Source organism: Taeniopygia guttata, chromosome 13, assembly GCF_048771995.1.
Source record: "Taeniopygia guttata chromosome 13, bTaeGut7.mat, whole genome shotgun sequence".
NCBI lineage: Eukaryota > Metazoa > Chordata > Aves > Passeriformes > Estrildidae > Taeniopygia > Taeniopygia guttata.
Genome location: NC_133038.1, coordinates 10,886,522 through 10,910,701, shown reverse-complemented (window position 1 = coordinate 10,910,701; position 24,180 = coordinate 10,886,522). Strand labels below are relative to the sequence as shown.

General features: G+C 42.8%; 1 protein-coding gene across 3 annotated transcripts in view; it reads left to right on the top strand.

Annotated features, from left to right (window-relative positions):
• The window catches only part of JAKMIP2 (janus kinase and microtubule interacting protein 2), a 36,122-nt gene extending 17,120 nt beyond the window's left edge, over positions 1 to 19,002 (top strand). For 2 of the 3 annotated variants that reach the window (XM_041719016.2, XM_002191746.7), the window contains 14 exons: positions 447 to 566; positions 1,093 to 1,221; positions 2,222 to 2,305; positions 2,616 to 2,678; positions 2,847 to 2,945; positions 4,327 to 4,425; positions 4,752 to 4,805; positions 5,540 to 5,605; positions 6,442 to 6,510; positions 7,520 to 7,597; positions 8,185 to 8,388; positions 10,304 to 10,369; positions 11,007 to 11,079; positions 15,552 to 19,002. In XM_041719016.2, the coding sequence (XP_041574950.1) occupies positions 447 to 566; positions 1,093 to 1,221; positions 2,222 to 2,305; positions 2,616 to 2,678; positions 2,847 to 2,945; positions 4,327 to 4,425; positions 4,752 to 4,805; positions 5,540 to 5,605; positions 6,442 to 6,510; positions 7,520 to 7,597; positions 8,185 to 8,388; positions 10,304 to 10,369; positions 11,007 to 11,057 (1,182 nt within the window). In that variant the 3' untranslated portion in view covers positions 11,058 to 11,079; positions 15,552 to 19,002. The remainder of the gene's footprint in view (positions 1 to 446; positions 567 to 1,092; positions 1,222 to 2,221; positions 2,306 to 2,615; positions 2,679 to 2,846; positions 2,946 to 4,326; positions 4,426 to 4,751; positions 4,806 to 5,539; positions 5,606 to 6,441; positions 6,511 to 7,519; positions 7,598 to 8,184; positions 8,389 to 10,303; positions 10,370 to 11,006; positions 11,080 to 15,551) is intronic. The other variant, XR_012058069.1, reaches the window with a different exon arrangement.
• Positions 19,003 to 24,180: the final 5,178 nt, after the last annotated feature.

Genomic DNA, 24,180 nt, shown 5'->3' with positions numbered 1-24,180 from the left:
GTCTGTGAGAGAAGAAGGAGGGCTGCCTATTCTACACGTGTTTCCAGCTCCTTACGGTGTAACCTTTGCACACTACACTACACTACACTTTGCATGTTGATAAATGTCTTCTGAAGAGCTTCATGGTTAACAAACAATTCTCCTGCCTTCCTGTAAGGGCAGAGACTTTTCCTCTGGCATGTTGCTACTCACATTATGTTTTCCAATTAGACTGAGACAGACCCTCAGAAAAATTATTCAGCAAACTTTTTCTCCATCAGCACAAGACCTGATCTTCAGTGGATTTCCTCTGAGTTTGTTTAAAGATGGTAATTGCAGGGGTAGCCCACTGTTCACTTTTCACACCTCATCTTTTAAGTAACTAGCAATTTCCCCCTCTGCTGCTCTCTAGAATACATGCTACAAGTTTACATGAAGGTTCAGAAATCATGCTTTTCCTTCTATAGAGACATGTGGTGGATACAGTTTTTGGGTATGATGATGATTCTATGGATTCTGAAACATCCTCTGTGGCCTCATATAGAACAGACAGGACACCAGCAACCCCAGATGATGATCTGGATGAGGTAAGCTCTGACTCTTGCCACAGACAAGTTACAGGTTTTCAAGAGATGACTTTGAAAACAAGTGGTTGGGCTTTCAAGAACACTTAGGTTTTTATAGTGCATACTGAGTGATAAATACTTTTTAAATTTGACCTTAATTTTTGTAACTCCCATACTAAAATGCTGAGAGTTTCTTCCACAATATAGTCTGTAGAGTCTAGAGGAATAACTACCCTGCAGTTTGAGGTGTTTTTTTTCCTCTCCTCTTTCAAGGAAACAAACCTATCACATTTCTTGTAGCTTAAAGACATATCAAAGAGTTATAGTGAATGACATGACAACTCAGCTGATACTGTGATATAAATGCTGTATAATCTCCCCTTTTTTTTTATTTCAGATCACAGCAAGCTTACACACTGTGATCCAAAATGCTATTTGAGTCAAGACCTGTAAACCAACTACTGTGCTTAACAAATCACTTTTGCATTCTTTGCTTTGACAGTGCTTTGCTCTTCATGGCTTAGACATGTCCCTTCTTATTCTTCAGGGTTTAGCAGCAGAAGAGTCAGAGCTGCGGTTTCGACAGCTGACAAAGGAGTACCAGGCCCTGCAGAGAGCGTATGCACTGCTGCAGGAACAGACAGGAGGGGTCATAGATGCTGAAAGAGAAGCCAGGGTCAGTACTGGTTTGAGTATTTCATTGTTGTCAGGACAAGAAGCCCCTCAAAGGGACATACAATGGAATGGTGCTAATACAGCATCCACAACACTGAGAAATGTCTGTTCACTCATTTACTGAGTACATTTTGAAAGAGAGTGACCACTAAGAATGGACACAATCACGCAGTTTACAGGAAACTGTACTTCACCTGAACCTGAAAACTCTGCAGTTAGGCAGGCATGCCAAAGCAGACAACTCTGCAGCCTGACACAGAATCGCAAGAATTTTCTCATAATTTGTGTAGGTGTGATGGGGGTTGGGTTTTAAAGGCAAATGAAGGCCTGTGGGTTTTCACAAAGGCACACATTGCACTAACTTCAGGGACATCTGAATGTTTCTAATAGATAAATGCAAATTACATTCAAATTTTAATGTGATGCAGGCTACAGTAAACCTTCCAAGGTAATGTTCCTCTAATAAAATAAATGTTCCTCTAATAAAATTAAAGAATCATTCAGGCTGGAAGGAACCTCAGGCAGTCTCCAGCCCAAATTCTTGCTCAAAGCAGTTAGCTGTGAGATCATATCAGTTTGTTTAGTATTTAGTTGAGTCAGCTCTTGAAGAACCCCCTGGCAGTTAAATTTGCCTCTTCCCACTACCTGTTACCACTCTGATCTGCTAAGCACTTTTTTTGTAATTTAGGGATTGGCCCTTATGAGGGCCTTGGGGCAAAGCACCCCAAATACCTGAGCTTGTGCTTTGCTGCTCCAATGCAATCCATGGTGGAACAGGCTTGGGTGGGGAGTTGGGGCTGATCCACTGCTCTGTTCTCTTGGTCATCTGTGTGCCAGTCTAAGGGGTGGCACAAAACATCCCCAAGTCAGAATCTTTGTAATGGTTGCTCACTCAGTAGAACTGACAGCATGAACCTAGGTTCTGCTGATTTTGTTTTCCTTTTACTACCAGTCACACTGTGGGTTTTGTTACTCTTTAATGTGATGCTTGACTTCAACAGGCTCAGGAGCAGCTTCAAGCTGAGGTCCAGAGGTATAAAGCCAAAATAGAAGATTTGGAGAAAACTTTGGCTCAGAAAGGGCAGGTAACTAATTCTTGTGTGGTTTTTTTTTTTTTTTTTTTTCCTATTTTGTATCTTGCCTGCTCTGCTTACAAAATGCCAAGCACAATTTCAGTTCAAACTTCCACGAGATGTAATGTTGCCAGTCAGAGGCAGATCTGGCAACTTCAGAAGACTTGGTACACCTTGGTAAATTTAAAATTATGTTGTTCTGTAAAAGACAGCTTGTTCCTGTAGGATGTTAAAGCCTGAATATCGTGGCTCCAATTTTTAATAAATGTGCACAGCCTCGTAGAATTTGATTATTCTATAATACTACTGCTTCATTCAACAGGACTCACACTGGGTGGAAGACAAGCAGCTTTTCATTAAGAGGAACCAAGAGCTTTTAGACAAGGTATGTTCCAAAGGTTTGCATGTTCACTCTGAAGGGTTATCTGGATCCTGTGAAACATCTTAAGGGTTTAGATTTTGCACAGCCTATGTTACCTCAACTACTACTCACCAAATACTTAATGGTTCTTGCAACAGTCACACAGGTCATGATTTTACATGTTTCTGTTAGATAGAGAAAACGGAAGCAGAAAACAACCGTCTGCACCAGGAGCTGCAGGATGCGCGAGACCAGAATGAGCTGCTGGAGTTCCGCAACCTTGAGCTGGAGGTGATGGATGCACTTCTTACAGTAGAGCTGGTAGAAAATTAAACGGCTGCACTTGCACTGGACACCAGCTTTAATAAAGGATTTACACAAGTGTTGTAGCAATAAAACAGTCACAAATCAGGCCCAGCATTTTTAATTGTGAGCTGAAGTATATCAGCTCTAATATCCTGGAAATAGTAAGCACCATACCCAGCTGGTTCACTTCAGCCTGGGCCAGGTGCCCAGTGTACACAGGTCAGCTTAGCTGATTAACATGAGTGTGCTTCTTAGCTGCCACACCTGTGGGCATGATTTTTCTAATACTTGGAGACGCCTGTCTGCCCATGTGCAGGTGCTGTTCCTTTTGCGGGCGCTGGACACATTCCCTATTGAGCAGCTCTCCCATGACCTGCAGTGGGTGCAAACAGTCTATCAGCTGACACTGGACATTGATGCAGGAGCTTCAGAAGCCTCTTCAGGACCTCAAGCTCCCTCTTCCCAGACTGCCTCTAGTTACAGACTCTCCTTTGGAGCGCCATCCAGCCTAAACTTCACCTGCTCTCTTCCCCAGTATAAGATGGTTTATTTTTTATTTTTTCTTTTCAGTTGCTGTCCAAGGGCAAATACATTTGCCACACAGAGCCTTTTCTGGTTCTCATAACATAATGCTGTGTCAGGCTTGCCCCTTATTCATAGAGCTGTCTCACAGTTTTGTCTGACAGCTGTGTTTTCATATGGCAGGGAGCTGAACTGATCAAGTGAATGACATGTTCATAAACCAAAAATGTGTGTGAAAGTGAAGTTTAATCTTTACTTCCGTGCTTGCCTGAACCTTAAAGGAATGAGAAATAGCATCTTCAATTTTTTTTCTTGTCTCTGATCCTTTAAAACTGAACAAATATTTGTAAATTTTAAGCAATAAAGGTCTATAAATAGCTAAGTTGATCAGTTTTTTGAACACATGGTTTTCCACAGATGTTAGAATGTACAGCATACCAGGATGAGAAGAATGTGTAATCTGAGTCTCCCAATAGTCTGAAGTAAAACACCTGTTTCTAAAGGGAGTATTTACAGCAATGTAGAGTTGTTCAACACTTAATAAAGCAAATCACTTGAATCTTAGCTAGGTGACAGCCTTTCTACAGCCAGTTTGCAAATTGACATAATTTATCTAATTATTATCTATAATTTATCTCTCCTGTTAAACAGTTACCTTGGATTTAGCATCCTGTCCCACTTGGCTCACTTTTTCAGACTCGGTCTACATTTTCTTTCCTTGGCTTGTAGAATGAAGAGCTTGGTTTTGCAAGCCAAGCATCATATAAACAGCAACTATGGCATTGTCTATGTGCATCTCTTTCATTCTAATAGATTCTCTAGCATCTTTTCAATTAATTTGCAGGAAAGAGAGAGACGGTCCCCACCATTTAATCTCCAAATTCACCCATTCTCAGATGGTGTGAGTGCTCTACAGATCTACTGCATGAAGGAAGGGGTTAAGGTAAGTCAGTTGTATAAAGCAGTGCTTCTCCCTAGAGGAGTGGTGGGTGCTGCCCATATAATCCATTACAGATAACTCCATTAAACTTCACGTATTTAAACTTGGTCTAATGTAAGAGTGTGGTGGCAGACACAGTTCAATTAAACTCAAAATTCTCTCCATAATGATAAAATCTGGTTTGAAGGCAACTGAAATCAATGTGTGATGCATTTCTGGAGGATAAAACAAAGTGGCTGACTTCCATGTGGTTCACAGGATAGATGGATATTGCAGCCATGATAAAATTATGGTGGATGCCATGCCTTTACCTTACTCTCTCTTTGCAGGATGTCAGCATCCCAGACCTTATAAAGCAGTTAGACATCCTAGGTGATAATGGGGTAAGTTGAAATGGGAGATATTTTGTCTTTACAAGCTGCATTTTGTACAGTGCAGTAAGTGTTATGTATAGTTATGACTGTTTCCAAAGGTACTTGTTAAATTATGCATCTGTTACATATGGTTTAGCAGACTGGGAAAAATGTCCAAAGACCACCAATACTTGGGACTGGGCCCAACTGCACCCTATTCACTCAGGAAAACACATGAAGGAGTTTGGCAGTCTGAGTAAACCGCTCTTCATCAGGTCTAGGATTCTTTCTAACAGTTTCATAAATAGGCAAGAATTACCAGATTCCCTGTGGCTTTCTAAGAGGGCATAGCTGCTCATGTAAAAGAGATGCTGGATCTCTGGCCAACATTAGATATGTCTTTAAAAAGTTTATAAAAAAATAAAAACAAAGGATCATGTACTGATGTAGATCAGCACTGTTTTTACAAAAGCTTTAATGGAAATTCAGTTTTGTAAAACTAGCATGAAGACGAACAAATGGGTCTAATTTTAGTTTACGTTTCTCTTACAGTGTAATGAAATGAATGATACAGTTAATTCATATCATGTAGAAAGGCAAAACTAGTGGTTTTTTAATATGTGAACAGACTGAATATTTCAGTGGAAACTGAATACTCAGTACTACAGAGATCCTCTGAAAACTGTGGACCTGGTTTGTAGGCTGGATTGTTCATGAAGGAAACTGCTGCCAGTTTTTCCTCTTTCCTGTCTTTCTCTTCACAGAATTTAAGGAATGAAGAACAAGTGGCCATAATTCAGGCTTCCACGGTATTGTCCTTGGCAGAAAAGGTAAATTGCATGCTAGCTTTTCCCACGTGTTATCTGAAGCCTCATCTAAAACATTTTCTGCCCTGTTGTTGTCATCAGTATCATTAAACTTTCTACTGCTGGGAGTATTCCCCAAATAAAATAAACTGTGCCAGCACAGTCCCAAACACCTTGCTGAAGCAGCAAAAATAACAAACTGAGCTAGCCCAAGCTGTGCAGTAGAAAAAACTACAAATACAAAAACAACATGAAACAAAACTTGCAATTGAAAACTGAATGAGAAATCATCAGAAATTTAAGCTTTGCATAATTAGATAAAGTTTGGGATTTACAGCCCTGAGATTCTAAAACTTCCAAAAGCATCTGTATGCCAAAATTTCACTGAAAGTATGTGTCTACATTTCTTGTTTCAAAAATTAAGAAGAAAGTGGGGGTTGGTTAAAACTGCTTTCTAAGGCTCAAATGGAGCACAAAGATTTTTCAACAGGACAGCTTCCAAGGACTCTGCATAAAAATGCCTCTTCTTCAAACAACTGCCATAAAGCCAACTAAGCTATTTTTGAGATGCTCTAGCCCCATTGTGGGCCTTTATCCGTGGGATAAAATGGGTTCCTTGTCCATCCAAGGGTATGTGCTTTTCCATCTTCCAGTGACCCAGCAGTGGTAATCCTCTTTCTTGCTTCCCTGCCAAGTACTACCTGCAGACATCTTGGCCTCTGTCACAAACGGCCTCAAGATGAGCCCAGCAGCAATAGGCTGCTAAAAACAGACTAACAAGATGCTGTAGATATCCCACTTGCCACTGCTTGTGTGCTAGAAAACACAGCAGGTTACAGGTGTCATTGTCTTCTTTCCAGTGGATCCAGCAGATTGAGGGAGCTGAAGCTGCTCTGCATCAGAAGATGATGGAACTGGAAAGTGATATGGTAAGAACTTAAACTTTCCTTATTACATGTTTTAGAGACACTGATTATGTCACACTTACTTGTCGTGCCAAAAAATAGCTAGAAAAGTGTATTGACAAATGAACTGTGCAGCATTTCTCTGATTATTGGTGAATCCATAAAATTGTTCCTGGTCCAGATCACATGCAACAGCAGAATAACAGTAACAGAAATAGTAAAAGTTAAAAAAATTCCTCTCTCTTTCTATGAGGATGACTATTTATTAACAAGTACAGAGGGTTCAAAGGTTTCTCAATAATTTTCAGGGATGCATGCATTATTTGTCTCATAAGATTCACAGACTAAACATCAGCTGTTGTACTGCCTTTTAGTCAAGACCAGCATGTGAGAAATTGTTGAACTGAATAGTAACACTGTTGGCTTTCATTACATACTAAGTAAGGTTAGTACCTTACCCTGTTCTTATTGTAGTTAATGGCAGTAGCCTACAAGATGAACAAACATAACTACAGGAATTGGACAGCTGTAGTGGCTTGTGTTTTGTTCCGGTGGTATGTCTGTACTTAAGTCTGTTCGGCTTAAGGTGGACTGATAAAGCACAGCAGCTGCCCCCAAGGAATGTGAATACGTAGTTAGTTCCTGTTTAGTTCAGTCCACTTTTGCACCTCTTCCAAAATAAGAGAAGGCACAAAAAGAGTAATTCCTGATGCCAGAGCAAGTATCTCTAGAAAAATCACACAGAACACCCTAAATTTCACTACTGAAATGTCAAGCAATACCACTGAAGCCAACAGAGAGGATGGATTTAGTTCCATGTACATCAGATGTATTCACGCACAAGAGCAATCTACAGCTATTTGCTCTTCCTTCTTTTCTAGCTGAGTCAGATACTAGTAACTCTGCTGAGTATCAGTCAAAAACCAGTCTCCTCATCCTGCTGAATTAGATATCTGTAAATTATTTGATAAAACTTCCTAAAGTATTTGGAGTAACTAATTTGTTTTTCTGTCCAAATGATCCTTCATTGTAGGAGCAATTTTGCAAAATAAAAGGTTATTTGGAGGAAGAATTAGACTACAGAAAGCAAGCTCTTGACCAAGCGTACATGGTATGTACAAAGGAAATTTGGCAGCACATACTGGCCAACTCTGCAATAGCACACAGACTTTTGTTTAATCAGGAGGAGAGATTTTTGCTTTTTTGTTAGTATTGGGTTTTTTTAAAATTTGTTCTTTCCTCATTCTTTTGATGTACTAGCATGCAATCTGCATAGCTTCAACACAATATCTCACCTTTTCATGTCATAAAAAGGCACATCTCCTGAAGTCTGAAATGCTTGTCAGTTTAAGGCAGATATTGCTTATTAATATTGGCTTGTCCAGTTGGAGTTTTTTAGCGCAACAGATGGAAATTTTAGATTTGGTGAAATAATTTACACTTCAGATAGGAACATCCCATCCAACTCTTAACTCCATAAAAAAGATTTGAAGTGAAGGATTTCAGTGAAAGTTAAAATATTTTAAAAATAAAAGTTCCTATCCTTTTTTCAGAACATAGAACCATTTTCAGAGTTCAGTTTTTCACCTTTTTGCACGCTTAAGCACAGGGACTGCCTCTCATGCAGGGGTCTGAATCTGCCACCAATCCCCCAGTTTCCAATCATCTCTAATTGACTTTTGGTATTGCATCAACCAGAGGATCCAGGAGCTTGAAGCCACCTTGTACAATGCTTTGCAGCAAGAAACAGTGATAAAGTTTGGGGAACTACTCACTGAAAAACAGCAGGAAGAGCTGAGGACAGCAGTAGAAAAGCTAAGACGTCAGATGCTGAGGAAAAGCAGAGAGTATGACTGCCAGATTCTTCAGGAGAGGATGGAGCTGCTCCAGCAGGCTCATCAGGTAAGAAGAAGAAACCACACACATGTGGTATCTAAACCTTTCTGTGTAAGAGCACAATCTGAGCTCAAATCTAGGCAAGCTGCAGGCCATGAGGGAGCTTGGCATCTAGCTTTTTGAATTGTCCAATACTTTGTCTTTTCTGTGCATGCAAGCAAACGTGATAATAGCTTGTGCAAGATTGTTTTGGCATATTTTGAATTTTAAAATTCTAGCCTAAAGTTTTCACCCAGAATTCTGTCTGCATAGTTCTATCTTTGTAACAAAAATGCTAATCCCCAGTTACTGGACTGAGCACAAGAGAAACGGAGTAAATGCTGCTGGCTCGTATGGCACAGAAGAGCTGTCTGTTTTTCCAGATACTACTTGTCCCTTCCAAGTGGGCATTTGTACTTTTCACTGCTGAGATAAGGTACTGCCTTTCACCTTAAAAGACTGATGTTTGCTGCTCTGCAAGCTGTGAAGTCCCAGAGCAAAATGGCAAACTGTCACAGCTCACTGAATAGCATGAAAGCTGCACCATGAAACAGATCTGATTCAGACATTTATAGGAGTAAGACCAGAAGCACATCCCCAGTGGTTAGGGGGATTTGGTTCACATGAAGGCTCTGTTCTCACAGTCTTGCCTGATCTGAGTTGGGCACTTGAGACTGGGTCCACCCTTACCTTTTGTTGTCAGGCCTTTGCTGCGTAAGAAGCTTCTTGATTTTAAACATGACAGCTGCCCCGAGGGACACTGCCCTGAGGGACACTGCCACAGCAGTTTTGGCTTGTCAGAACAACTCTGAGCCAGTCTCAGTTGCAGGCACGGTTGGAAGTGGCTGAGAGGCAAAGGAAGGAGGAGGTAGCCAAGTAATAGGACAGGAGGCTGTGGGCAGAAACTTGTATGAGAGGTTCCACCTGAACATGAAAAAGAATTTCTTCATTGTGCAAGTAACCAAGCACTGAACAGATTACCCAGGGAGGATGTATAGTTTCCCTACCTGGAGCTATTCCAAGGACATCTAGAAGCAATCCTGTGCCATGTGCTCTAGGATGACACTGCTTGAGCAGGGAGATGGGACCAGGTGAACTGCTGCGGTCCCTTCTCACCTGACTCATTCTGTGATTTTGTGGTTCCATAGAACTTGAATTTGCTGCCATAAGCTAGTCATCTCACCTCCAGACATTGAGGAAGACAGTCACAGGTCACCTGTTCCCAGGTGCTCAGGCCTTCAGGTGTTTCCTGCTTTGCCTCTTTGGATTTCTGCTATTTGCTGGACAGCTGTTTTATGACCTGACTTAATTTAAAAAAAGATACTGAGATTTAAGGCTTCATTTCTTATACTTAGAAGTTCTGTTCTGGGGGATCTCTCCTACCAAGCAGGCAAGAGTTTGTCATGGTACATAATTTTTCTTAAAGTACCTAGCTCTGCTACAAATACACACCTTGTTTATAAGTTACATGTATGTCACTCACCACAGAATCAATACATTCGTAGTATTGTATACATTTATCATTTTGGACCCAATACATTAATCCTCTTTCAGCACATCAAATTGTGAAAAATAGTAATGAATCATGATAGAATTCTAAAGATTATAACCATGATCTTACACTTTCGATCTGTTTAATACAGGATTAATAAATAGATAATGTGAAAACAGATCAACATTGATACTAATTTCCAGCATTTAGGGATCCAGTTACATATATGCAGGATCATATTTTGAGCAGTTGCACACATGGTAAAGATGTGGTTTGGCGGGATGAGTGGATGGAGTCACAGTATGACACAAGATTGTCCCTGCCACAGAAATGGATTTGTTGATTTCTAGGTTTTTGGTACTTGTTCAGTGCCAAAAATATTAAGCTACTTGTTCAGTGGGATAGATTTACTAAGAATTTAGTGTATATGCTTTCTTTTCTGATTTCCAGAGGATCCGAGATTTAGAAGATAAAACTGACATCCAAAAGAGACAAATTAAGGATCTGGAGGAAAAGGTTGGTTCTGTTATCCTTCAAAGCATACTGATTAACTTTGTTTTGAAAGTAGTGATCCAGTTCTCTTGAACTATATGATCTTTCTGTTCTGCTCAGTCAGCTGCACCTGTTGGTGGTGGTCCACTGTCCTTTCTTTTCAGTTTGTCAGTAGACACAGACTTTAATCTTAAAATTGTACATTACATTATTAAACATGTAATGGTTAGTGTTTGATATGGGTGTGTCTAGGTACCTGTAAACATACATATGTATACATAGATATTTATATATTTATATTTATGCATTTATATATCCAGGCTATTTCTAGCATGGATTGCAGCCACTGGCTTTTAACACACTTAAAAATACTACGCATCCTATTTTTGTTATCCAGCTTTGTGACTTGTCATGGGTATCATGATGTGACAATTACACCTCAGGCTTTCAATATGGTGCCAATTGTAATCCATCACCAAAATTATTTGGATCTGTCTTCTAAGTCTGGGAGGTGGTGTGGTACTTAGAGAAGTAACAAGGGAAATAACAGTGTTTTCTGAATGAATAAATATTCTAATTGTTCTACAGAGTGCAAAAATAATTATGATGCATACAATGCCATTACCTTTCATTTTTACACAGTCTTATTTTTCTTCTGCAGTTTCTATTTCTGTTCTTGTTCTTCTCTCTTGCCTTTATTCTTTGGCCTTGATGTCAATGTGCCTCTTGGAAAGGTAAGACTGTTTTATTTATTTCCTCAAAGCTAGCACTTCTTGCACAGAGCAGAGAATCACATCCTTGTGTGTTCTTGTGGATGTTTGGAGTCAGCAGATGCAGCAGGTTGTTGTCAATTTGTAATGGTTCACAGTAGGGGGTTGTTGTACTGCTGAGTTGCTGGTGGTATTATGCTATTCATAGTTGTAAAAATAAAAGCTAACAAGGAATTTCACAGTATGAAAAAGCAAAGGGAATTGCAGGGGAAATTTAATGTTGATATTTACAAAGGGATGCAGATGGAAAACACTTAAAATAACCTCAACCGTAAACACACTCTGAACTAACACTCAGGAAGGAGATCAGGATTTTAAAACAGCTAGAGCTCTGTGTCCAGCAGCAGGAAAAATACAAAAAAGGACAAGGAAGAATGATCAGCTGCTGAAAGGAAGGGGAGACAGAGAAATGGAAGGATTTTCTGGCTCAGGAAGTGACACTGCTAAAAGGAGGTATTGGAGAGGTCTAAAAAAATTGTCATAGAATGGATGGATGGACAGCTTGCTATTGTTCACTGTCTAATACAAACAATGTGATAAGCTTAAAGAAACAAAAATTCATAGTCAAGGATGCAAGTTGTAAAGAAGCCTGTCACAGTATGCTTAGCAGCTAAAAGTTCAGAGTTCAAAAGGTAATGTGAAGATGGGGAAATAAATCAGAGAACTCTAATGGTCCCATTTTTCTCTGTGGCTAGCCACTTCCAGAGCAAGGATGCTGGGCTAGGACAATTTTTCTTTTGATCCAGGATAACAAAAGTAGAACATAGTATAGAAAACATAATGTTAAAGTCTCAAGAACATTAATGACATCATAATTTTCTGATTTGGGGACAGACCCATACCATTACATTTCTCAGTCTCTCTTGGCTCTGGCGTCAGCTGTGTCAATGAATAATTCCTCTGCTCTCCACTTGAGAGAAGCTGAGATACAGTTGTGTGAAAGATATTCTGCCATGCCCTTCTGTCATTGGTACCAGCTCATTATTTGTTTCCAGATACAATTCAAGCTATTGATTATAATAAAGTGGCATGGGTCCAGTTTGGTGGGTCTTCCTTTTCCCTTTAGGGAAAAGCCCCTACTTTGTGTTTCATTTCAGTTAGATCAAAGCTTTCATTTGCAGTTTTGTGCTGATGCAGAGACAACTCTCAGAATTATCCACATCAGCTGGAATCCACTGTGTCCTTGTTTGGCCGGACCTCAAAAGGAATGCTTCCTTGGGCTGAGGCAGCAATGTACATGGAGGTTGGCTTGAATGGGGAACAACCCATAGAGAAGATATGTGGCAGATCAGTGATCACAGCTCTTGTGAACAAGAGTCAGTATCATTATCAAGTTGCTGTTGTTTAAAACATACTGCCTTGATCCAGTGATTATGAAACACACATTAAGTTATGACTGTATACTTAATTGTGTTGCTACTGCAGGATTTCTGAGAACAGCATGGTATGGCTGTGAGATGTTTTAGGTGGCTCTACTGGTGAAAGTTTGACTTCACAGTTTCTTACTTCTTGATAATGGAGAAAAAAAATTCAGAAATTCTTCTGAAGTGACCAAAATATGGACAGAATAATTCTAAGAAGCCAAGATTTTCACATTACACAGTAGTAGTAAATAACTTAATATGAGTGTGTCTTTTGCTGTACCACAGAATCATGAGTCTAGAACAAGCAGTCAACCTATAGAGAGAGTCCAGATAATTAAAAAAAAAGATTTTAAGGTGCACCTTGAAAAATTACAGGAACTGGTAGTGACAGTTGTGAGAACCTGCCTGCATGAATTTTTTCCATTTGCCTGTACTGTTGTCCTTTTCCCATTCCTATCACAACTAAAATAATGTCCTTGTGCAGCATATGAGAAAAACTTGGGCAATAAGAGGTTCAGAGTTTTCTATATATACACTTTGCACCTACATTTCCCACCAGTGTGGGTATGGCATTGGTTCTCTAGTGAGTATTTGCCTCTTCTAGTACAGCTACAGAATTGGTGAGAAGCTTATACGTCATAGTATTACCAATACCAATCTCCTAATACCATTTGCTGATAACACATTCTTTTGGCCTAATTTGAGGGCAGGTATTGGCTGGTTAGAAAAGCTAATGAGATGCTTAAGGTCAGAACTCCATATTTTTCCTAAGTTCTAGTATGCTTGCTATTTTTCACTTGGAGTCATCCTGCCTCCATGGGCTGCTGGGTCCTGTTCAGCTCACGCTCTTCATGGAGCTGATGCACACCTTGGTGTTGTGTTCATTGAACTGTTCATTGACTAATAGTCAAAACAACATGAACATTTCTGTGCTGTCTTTAGGGCTGACATGACTGTCCCAGCTGCACAACTGACTGATGTCATTGCAGGGGAATTTACGTGGATCCCTTAGGGACTGTGTCAAGAATTCACTTCCCTCGCCATGCCCCTTCTCTCCCCACCCTCCACCCCCCATTCTGGCCCAATCTCCTTCAATGCATTTTCTTCTTGTTTTACATAACATCTAAGGTTTAGCAGGTGTAAATCCCTTGGAAATCACTTTGTTGAGCCCAGGATTGCTGCTCTAACTACAATGCCAAGATGAGTTTAATTCATTGAAGTCACTGGTGCTCCATGATGGCTGGTCCCTGGAGCACACAGGGGTCTTGTTCCCCATAGAGAAGATGAGAAGTATCAGCAGGAGCTGAAATGTGGGTTACAGCCCCATAAAGCCTGCTAGGCAGTTGTGGCACTTGTACGACCGCCCAGGAGATGAAGGGTTCTTTTGCCTTTCCCATCCTGCTTTTACAAATTTGGCTTTGTGAACGTCAGGTAGAGATCAACAAGACGGATTACGGTGAGCTGAGTGACAGAGGAAAGAGCCATGACAGTGGCGGAGATACAGTGATTTAGAGAATTGACATTGACTATGGAGGTGGAAAAATCTTATGGGTGAGGTGTGTCTGGGGGATATATAAACTCAATGCTTTTCCAGAGGATCTGCACTGCTGTGAACTCCCTTGAACTGTAAAGACAGCTGCAGCAGGCCCAGCATCACAGCACGCATGATACCTGTAGAGTGTTTTACCAAGGCCAGTCACTCCACAGGTGCAAAGCATCAAGTCTTGTAGCAGTTCCTCAAAAACAAGGTAATGGTAAGCTCCTCATCCCCTGCCTTCACCCCTGCATTTTCCTCTATGGGATCCTATCCCCTCAACACCTGAGGGGAAATCTCCAGACACAAGCAATTTGGGAATGGTGTTGGCAAGATGGAGAGGGATTTTAGCAAAGCCATATTTTCCAAGGCTGGAATACACGGAATTGGAGAGAATAACTAACATTGATTTGTGTTGCCCATTCGTGTTAAAAAACACCTGCCTACCCAGGTGATTTAATTCAGCAAAGGTGAGCATGGCATGGGGAGTGTGCCATCAACATTTCTTCTTACAACTATTCACCTGTATATTTTGTAAAATTGTTTTACTTCCACTGGATGCAAGTGAACTGTCTTAGCCTTATCATAAGGGAATTCATACAGATCCCTGACAAAACAAATAAAAAGTCCAGCTCATCCTAGGGAGCCGCTTGATGGTGAAAAATCTTTGGTTTTGTTCATGCCTTGGTGCAGTTTATCCTTTACCAATGTTTTAACCAGGAGAGAGAAACCCCCAGTGTGGTCACAGATGATACTTTCTGGTTTCCTTCTCACCCTGAATGAACACTTGACTCACTGCTGTACTCAAATAACAAAGGACAAGAATGTGCAAATGAAGGAAGCCATGTGCAGCAGATACAGTATCCAGACCAGAAGCTCTCTAATTCCTGTTTATATGGGATTTTCCTACCTGCATTTTCTCTGTGCTTGTGAACATACATATTCACTTGTTTGTGATCACATAAGGAAGCGTGGTCTGTGTGGATTTTGCACCCAGTGGATTTTACTACGTAGGCCTGAAATGCTGAGATAACAAAAACCAAATATGCCCTTTTTTCCCTGGTCTCAAACCTGAGAACCAAAGTTTTTTGGTTTTTTTCATTGGTAGGGTAGGTTTTCTCAGGACAGTAGCAGTTTCTGTTTGCCTCAGTGCTGCATTAGACAAAATTCCAGGCTTGCTCTGACACCTCAAGGGTATTGCCTGCTGCTCTTGTTACAGGTGAATGTAGGCAGTTTTGGTTCAAGAGTCATTAAAACTTATGCATACTACTCATGTGAACGTGCCCATGGGGACTTTTATGCACCACAGGGTTGAGCTTTGTGGGGTTTAAATGGACAAATGTATCAAAATACACTGAATTTTCACAAGTGATTTTCATACAGACAAAACAAGTTTCACACTGATAGTTATAAGACCTAGCCTTTTCAGTTTCCTGACTGATAGATTGATTGTATCTTGGCAAATCTGGAATAGGTGGGTAGAGGAACAAACTTTACCTTATCTGATACAGATGTTGTTTTTTTTTTTAAACTTTCAGAGTGCCCGACCATGCAGATAAGTCCTTATAAAGGCAAATGCTTCCACCCCTCGATGAAGAGAATATTGTTTACACCTATTTTCAAAAGTATAAAAATGAACAGCCTGTAGTCAAGACTGCAACCATCTTGTATTTTAAAGCCATCACTCAAAATTTGTTACCTGACAATTCCTGTCTAAAACTATTATATATGCTGCATCTAATGAAATCCTGTATGTTGAAATTACAAAAGGGGAAGAAAAATAAACAGACAACCTACATCACCTAGGAAGAACGTAAAGGGAAGGAACCACTTTCAGCTGATCAAGTCAGTGTGTCTTGGGCATGGAACCAAAGTTACAATAGAAAAATCTATTCCTGCTGTGCAGGGCAATCATTTAAATGTCATCTTGTCATCTGACAAATGGATCAAAAATTAGCAGATCAGAGTAGGAGAAACTCAAGAGATGCTGGCAACAAAGTGCTCAATATGAAGTGTGTGGCTTTCTTGCTGCAGGGACTCCTGCTCTCCCTCTTTGGTTTTAACCTCAGGAACAAATGACAGCTGCATTGTGGAAGAAAAAAAGGGGAAAAAAACAGTCTGTGTTATTGGAGGATGGGCAGGACAGGTCACGATGCTTTATGCTTGAGATTGTTACACAGCACCACCTGCCTTGGCCAAGGAATGGAAGAAGAGGGTGAATGGCATAAGGAAGGTTTCCAGTGGAGTTGAAGCCATATCTCTCTTCACCATCCCTCCATGAAGAACAGCCTGTCTATTATCAGATACTTTTCATATTCTTTAAAGACTGCCATTGAGATAATAATGACTGTACTTGGTTTTACTATAAAGTAACCACTGAGGATCACTGAATTGGACCTACAGAGTAGCTTCTGAGAAAGAGAAGAAATGTTGGAGGACAGGGCAGGGAGGAATGCTAATCCCCTATCCATGTGACATGATTGACAAAGTATCAGCTTCCAACTGTTTTGTCCCAGCTTGGAAAAAATGTTTTGGTTCAGCTTGTTATCTGACTTTGTTATTTGGCTTCCTGATCAATGATACACAGACCAAAAATGGGGAAAAACATTGTGAACACAACCTTATTGCAAATAAGAAATATTGCTAGTCAGTTTAGATTTTCCACTGGTAAGAGTAACTAAAATAGTTTTCATTTGAAAGCATTACTTACCTCTGTAATCACGAAGCCTGGAACCCAGCTGTGTTGCCTCCCTGAGGTCATAGGTCCATGCACCCAGTACTTTGTCAGAAATGCAGGTCCATGAACTCTAGTACTCTTTCAGGAGAGTTTTCCTGTTACTATACGACATGAAAGAAGCACGATGTGAGTCACTGCTATTGCAAAGGTAAAAAAGAGGAAGTTTTATTTCTGACTCTTAACATTTGTACTTTCCTAAAGGTGACAGTGGATTGGAAGGTGAGCATACCACCTCTCCAACAAACTACTAGTACGTTAAACTTTCTCTGCCTCCACGAAGGAATGTAAAACAATAGGTTGTTTACAGAAAGTTGTGTGAGAAAGTTTTCTACAAGAATGTAAACTCAGAAGGTTTTAGAAAATCTTAAAAATCAGGGTGACATACTCCCTGAGAAGCATAATACCCGCAGCAATCACTGTGAGGGTCCTGTGCTGAGGGAAGCAGTGCAGCCAGCTGCACCCACCCTCCCTTTCTCACTAATGAGCTTGACAGCACACTTCTCAGTGCCTCTGGTTTCATTTCCTGGGGAATGGAGTCCTGCCTGTTCAGACTTTGGATTCCTGTGGCAAGGCTCCGTCTTCTGTGATGGAGCCTTAATTTTAACTGGAAGAAATGGATTTCTGTACTAGAAATTAGAAAATTAAGGGCCAGAGTGCAGCTTGTGCATTACTTACACTTTCAAAGCAGGGATCACATGTACCAACATCTTACACACATCAGAAGCTTTTAAAGAGCTTTTGAAGAGTTTTTTGAACAGCTTCTCCTTCATATGCGTGCAGGTATTGCATTCCCAAGGGTTCAGGGTGAAATGGGGGCTGGTAGTCTGACTGCAGCAGACCTGGGTCTGCAAACTTTTCAAAGATTGTTCTTCCCTCCAGGGAGCTGGGCGACCGCTGCTTTACTGTCCTTGCAGTGTAACACATGCCATGCCTAAAACACACATGCTGATGTGAGTTAATACAAACTTTCTTCTATCAGCTAGATCAAAATGAGTTTCATGTCTGTGTGTGTATATATATATATATATATACATGTATCTATATGTATATGTACATATATATACATATATATGCATATACTTAGCAATTCCCTATTGTATATAGAAATTATTGCTGTAGCTTACGAAAGTTACTTCAATCTAGGCATGGGGAACTGAATTAAGATTATTTAGCTGCCACAGCTGGTACATTGTTCCAGGTTTAGTTTCACATCTTATGGACAGCTAATTTTTTATTCTTTTTTTTTCTGGACCCTTCGCTCTCCTTGGACTGTTAATCCTGGGCTTTCTGCGGTTCCTGATGTTCATTGAAGGAAAGGATTGAGAATCCTGCCTCAGATTAGTCACTGCAGCCAACCTCCCCTCCCCAAAACCAACAAGAAAAATAAAGATCAATTTACTGCAGCCTTTGAGGACAGCAAATACAGCCCTGGATCCCTCCTGTGCATCCATTCAAGGCTGTTCAGGAGTAGCTGCACTCCAGGCTATCCATCCCGCCAAAGCAGGAGGTGAGCCTGGCCTGGGCAGTCCTCATGGCAAGTCAAATTGTGGTCAAGCTCATTTGACTTGCTTTTTTTTCCCTCAATGACCAGGTTATGAGACTTTGAAGACTATTTTTTTAATGTAAGCACTTCAGATGAGGGCCTGGTTAAGTGAGATGAATTTAGGCAATTGGGGTTGCAGTAAGGAAATGGTACTTGCAGTGTTACCAGCCTGGCTCACAGGTCCATCCTCTCTTACTGATGCGCCTGGAGGACAGAGGGGAATTTTTTTTAGGTGTTGTTCATCTTCCAACCGCCTACCGTTATCTCAGTGGGAAGTATCCTTGAAACGCAAAGCTTTCAGTTCTGTGGCATCCCATGAGGACTGCCCAGGCCAGGCTCTCCTGACGTGAGCAGGGCTCAGAGAACAAACCGCTGGTGATCCAAAGGGTTTTCTCTTCCCCTGCCCTCTCTCACATCAGCACCTCTGTGGTTTTATATATACTTTTTGTTCCAGATTTTTTTGGTGTCTATTCCAGAACAAAACTGTCAATTACTTGGCAGAATGACCCTTTGATAAACACTGGACATGTACCTGTACTATATGTATTAACGTGTAGGAGAGAATCCTTATTGTATGTAAAGTTTTATGAATGGTTATTTTTTAATTTATGTATTTAATATAGGATTCAATGACCTCTGGTGTTTTAGTTTGTATAAAAAATAAAAGAGCAGCATTTTTAAAAAAAATAAACCCAACACTTTACGTTCACAGAGCTATTCAGCATATCTGGAACCTGTTCAGAGGAATCACGTTCAAGCTGAGTTACGGAGGCCCATGCTGGGGCGCGGGGACTGGGACACAGCAAGGGCTGCGGGGGTCACGTTGGGGTGGGGAGCACACCGATTAAAGAGTGAGCGAGATCCTGGCGCGGTCACTGGGAAAAGGGACGGCAGGTAGCGGTCCCAGCGGGGCCAAGGGTGAATTTACTGCTGTTTGCCAGCCCTGTGCAGAAACCAAAACTAACAGCAAGCTGCTGCCTTTCTGGAGCCCGCGGCGTACGGCTTGGGAACTGCTGAAGGCTCTTGCCGCAGTTTTAAATACAAAAACCGCCGCTCGCTGGCTGCCGCTGGGGCCGGGGCCAGAACTGAGGCCGACGTGGAGGGCACGGGCTGAGGCGGGGCCAGGGCCGGGGCCGGGGCTGAGGCGTGCCCGAGGCGGAGCCGGGGCGGGGCCGGGGCGGGGCCGGGGCTGAGGCGTGCCCGAGGCGGAGCCGGGGCCGAAGCGGGGCCGGGGCGGGGGCGGGGCCGAGGCGGAGCCGGGGCGGGGCCGAAGCGGGGCGGGGGCGGGGCCGAGGCGGGGCCGGGGCTGAGGCGTGCCCGAGGCGGAGCCGGGGCGGGGCCGAGGCGTGCCCGAAGCGGGGCCGGGGCTGGGCCGGGGCGTGCCCGAGGCGGAGCCGGGGCGGGGCCGAAGCGGGGGCGGGGCCGAGGCGTGCCCGAGGCGGGGTCGGGGCTGGGCCGGGGCGTGCCCGAGGCGGAGCCGGGGCGGGGCGGGGCCGAAGCGGGGGCGGGGCCGAGGCGTGCCCGAGGCGGAGCCGGGGCGGGGCCGGGGCGGGCCCGGGGCTGAGGCGGGCCCGAGGCGGGGCCGGGGCTGAGGCGTGCCCGAGGCGGAGCCGGGGCCGAAGCGGGGCCGGGGCGGGGGCGGGGCCGAGGCGTGCCCGAGGCGGGGCCGGGGCGGGGCCGAAGCGGGGCCGGGGCTGGGGCGTGCCCGAGGCGGGGCCGGGGCGGGGCGGGGCCGAGGCGGGGCCGGGGCGGGCCCGGGGCTGAGGCGGGCCCGAGGCGGGGCCGGGGCTGAGGCGTGCCCGAGGCGGAGCCGGGGCCGGGGCGGGGCCGAGGCGGGGCCGGGGCCGCTCTCCGCGAGTGCCGCCAGAGGACAGCGTGGGGCCGCCGGGCCGGACGGAGCGGCTCGGAACGGTTCGGCAGAAGCGCGGGGACGTGACCGTAACCCCAGAGGCTGTAGGGCCGCACCTGGCTCCCGCTCCTGTTTCACTGCGGGGCTCAGCGCCACACCTCCGGCCCTTTACAGCCTCACATTCTGGAATTGCCTCCCTCCCCATCAAATCTTTGCAATTTCTATGCCTAAAATGAATTTTCAATCATAGAGTCATTTCATTTTGAGGAGTGGGTCAGCAGTGCACAGCGGCAGTGGTTGTCACAGAGACAAAACACTCGGCACCTCCAGTCCGAGGGCACAGGGAGCTGTGTACGCTCCAAAACAGTCCTTTGGGAAGAAAATTGTCAAGAAAATCTTAGAAGGTAAATGGGAAGCACATTTGGAAGTGCAAACTTGTAGCCAGGTATTTATACCTCTCTCGTCCTTTTTACACTCAAGAAATCTAAGCTAAAGAATTGTTACAAAATAGCCCAGCACATTAATGTATTTACTAAAAAAATCCCAAACATTATCTTTCCCAAGATCCAGTCCCCAAGAACTGCACTTCATATCTTGAAGTGCTCTTAGAAGACTGAAACACATGAAGTGGGTCTGAAACATAGAAATTTGGATCTAGATGTAGTTATCTACTATTAGAGAGTTCAAATATATTCATTTCCCTTGCACAATAATCTTCAAATAATGAGTGAAGCAAAGAACTTGAGCCAAGCAGTCTTGTTTCCTTTGACTGGAAAAAAAAATTGGAAGGAGCATTTAATATTAAAATGCGCTAATTTAGAATTAAAGATAATAGATTCACAGTATAAAACAGATGTGTGCTACAGAGCCTGTGGGATGAGCTCAGCTCAGAAGGACTTTGAAGATCCTCTCTGGATAAGGCTGTGGGGTGCAGCTCATTTGCCTATACAAATATCCCTACACAAATGATGTGCAACACAGTAGTTGCTCAGTGACCAGCCTAGGAGGCATTCACTTTTCTAAAAATCTCAAATAAAATTAGAAATGTATTTCAGGGAAACTGCTCGTAATGGGAGTTGGATCAGTAGGGGTGTAGAAAAGCTCCTGCATGAACTCCTAGCCTGAACACCTGTTGGAGTAAACCAGGAGTACTTTGTGATGGAATGAAGACACAGTGCAAGAAAACCTGCATCCTGTACAGACAAAACCCAAAATGGTAAGCCTATGTTATAACATCTGTTATGTCTGATTTTGCCATCTGCTGTGTACACATGGAAGCATGGCCATCCAAGGGATCCTTTTTCTTACAATAACAAGAACTCTGCACTAGATTTTGGGTCCAGAATGCTCTGGGTGTTTCTCTGGGACAGCTGCAAGGTATCTTCAGCAACAAGTAAATAAAATGATGGGAAAATGCAAGGGAGTTGCAGACTGTCCTGTGACAAGCCATGGGCAGGCCTGGTGTGTCTGTCCCTGGTACATGACAACCCATCAGCCTGCCCCAGGCAGGGTGTATGGTGATCATTTGAGGCCCAGGTTGCAGCTGTGTGGGCCATCCTTGAGGCATCTCCACTTTGGTATTTGATCATAAAACACTTTGGCAAGCAAGGGACTAAGCCCTGTCCCAGACTGTGCTTTTGCCAAAGCAGGCACAGTGAGTGCTCATGGCTAGAGTGAAGTCTGACTATGCATTGGAAGGTCTCTGGGTTGTCTCTGTAGCCCCTTTGGGTGGCAACAGTTTTCCATTGTTTGCAATATTGTCTAAGCATAGTAAAAGCCCTAAAAACTGGCAATGTGCCATCTGCCTTATATTGAGGGGCTAAGTCTGAATATGACCAAAATACACGTTTCAAAGCCCTGTTCCTCCTTGGGCGGAGATGCATCCCATAGCTTGTGCTAAACTGACAAGAGGCCATTGTGCTACATCTGCTCCAATGCCTGGACAGCAAGTGCCAGCCAAGAACAAGCTGCTTTGCACAACAAAGAAAATCCTGTGAAAACCATTTTAGAAGCCTGAAACAGGACTGAGACTAGAGATATAATGATTTCAGTGTGTAGAACAGACGGAGACTTTAGAGCACGGAGCCACTAATCTATGGATTACAGACTCCCTCATTATAGACTAACATTTACCATTTATGAGAGGCACTTCTGCCAAGGGAGGGATCTTGCAGGTCAGTGCTCAACAACTGAATGCCATTTCAGTGACCTAGGAAAAGCATGGAGATTGGAAAATGTCACTGTACCATTTTAGTGGTCACTTGTATCTTCAAATGCTGCATGGAGTTCTGGTCCACTGCAGATCTTGAAACTGGACATGCCTGGTGGGCCTGATGTGCACTCAAAGGCAGGACCCCAGCTGCAGGAAACAGGCTCCTCCACACCAGGCACTCCCTTGGGGATGGATTGTCTATTAGGGAGTCACATTTCTCAGTATAAAGAGGGAGCCTCCAAGAACCAGTAACAAATCTTAAGCACCTCCAAATACAATTCTGAACATTGACTGTAATCCTAATCCCTGTATGGTCTCATTTTACTGAGTTCTGGCCTTGGAGCAGATGAAAACACTATTTCCACTCATTTGTGCCTAATTGTTCCCAGTCAGTTATGTAACAAATGATACAGTGAGATGTACAGAGCCCACAGAACTAGCACTACACTCAACTGATACCTTTGAGCACTGGGACACAAGAACTAAAAGCAATCAGCAACCAAGCAGGTGACCTCATTGTCATGGGACAAACAAGGGTCATCTATTAACTAAGGTCAACAACTCTTTTACTCCAGATCCCTAACCCTAAAAATCCTAATCCACACTGTCATCTTATCCCTGTGTCATTTGTTGTTTCCAGACTCAGCGACATGATAATGACTGGGAGAGAAAACAGCTTTGGCATTGATGAACCTGGAGCATCTGGCTGGAGCCAGCAAAGCTTTGAGTCCAGAGCCCTAATTGAGATCCTGTCACCAACCCTGCTTCCTGTTGTACCTAAATTGATGATAACTCTTTGTTTTACTTCTGGTCTTACACTACATCAACCTACCTTGTACAATGCAGAAATTAACCTAATGCTATAAATTGCCCATATTCCCCAACTGCCTCAGACACAGGAAAGCCATGCATGTTTAAGCCACGTATGGCACAATCAGAGAAACAAAACCACTCAGTAAAGTTTCGAGTCCCCAAGCAAGCAAGACAAACTCTCTCATGTGCTGGGATATCAGCTGCTGACTCAGGTGCTTTAAATACTCTGGTCTTGAGCAGGCCATTTCCTTTAACAAACTGTGATAAAAATGCGGTAAGGAACATCTTCAGCAAGATCCTTCTGCAGTAAGAATCAGTGACTCATTAATTCTGATTTCTTTAAACAGCCATGGTTATGTGCATTCAGAGATTTGAATGGAACTGGCAGTCTTTTGTTTGTACATTCTTTGTATGTTTTCACCCATCCCAGAAGTTAAGTCATGTTAACGTGACACAAAACATACTTTATAAAACAAGATTATAATTCTGCTTTGCATGGTCCAGGGGAAACATAATGAGCTTCACTTCCTGGAGACAGATAAAGGAGGTCTGAGACCTGGCAGTAGACAACATATTTCAAAAGCAGTTTCCAAGTTAGTGATCTGAACTCCTGTCCAAACATGCAGAGAATACAAGTGGATGGTTTTTAGGATTAATGGAGAGAAGGTGGGAAAATGGCTGATTTGGAAGTGCTCAGCACACAGAAAAATCAGTGTGTTTTCATTAGTCATCTAAAATAGGTTTTTATGAATGGAAGCCAAGGAAATTCTACACGATTGTTTTGACAAGTAGCACTGGATACAGTTGTATTTTAGGTCCTGTATTTTGCAAGCTGTGACACTCTTCTTAATTTAAATCCAAATAAATATTCTAAACTACAAAAATATCATTAGTCATCGGTGTAGAATGTGTGAAACAGTTTTTCATGAGGAGAACCTGTCATGGTTTAACCCCAGACAGCAACAAAGTACCACACAGCTGCTTGCTCACTCCTCCACCAGCAGGGTGGGGAA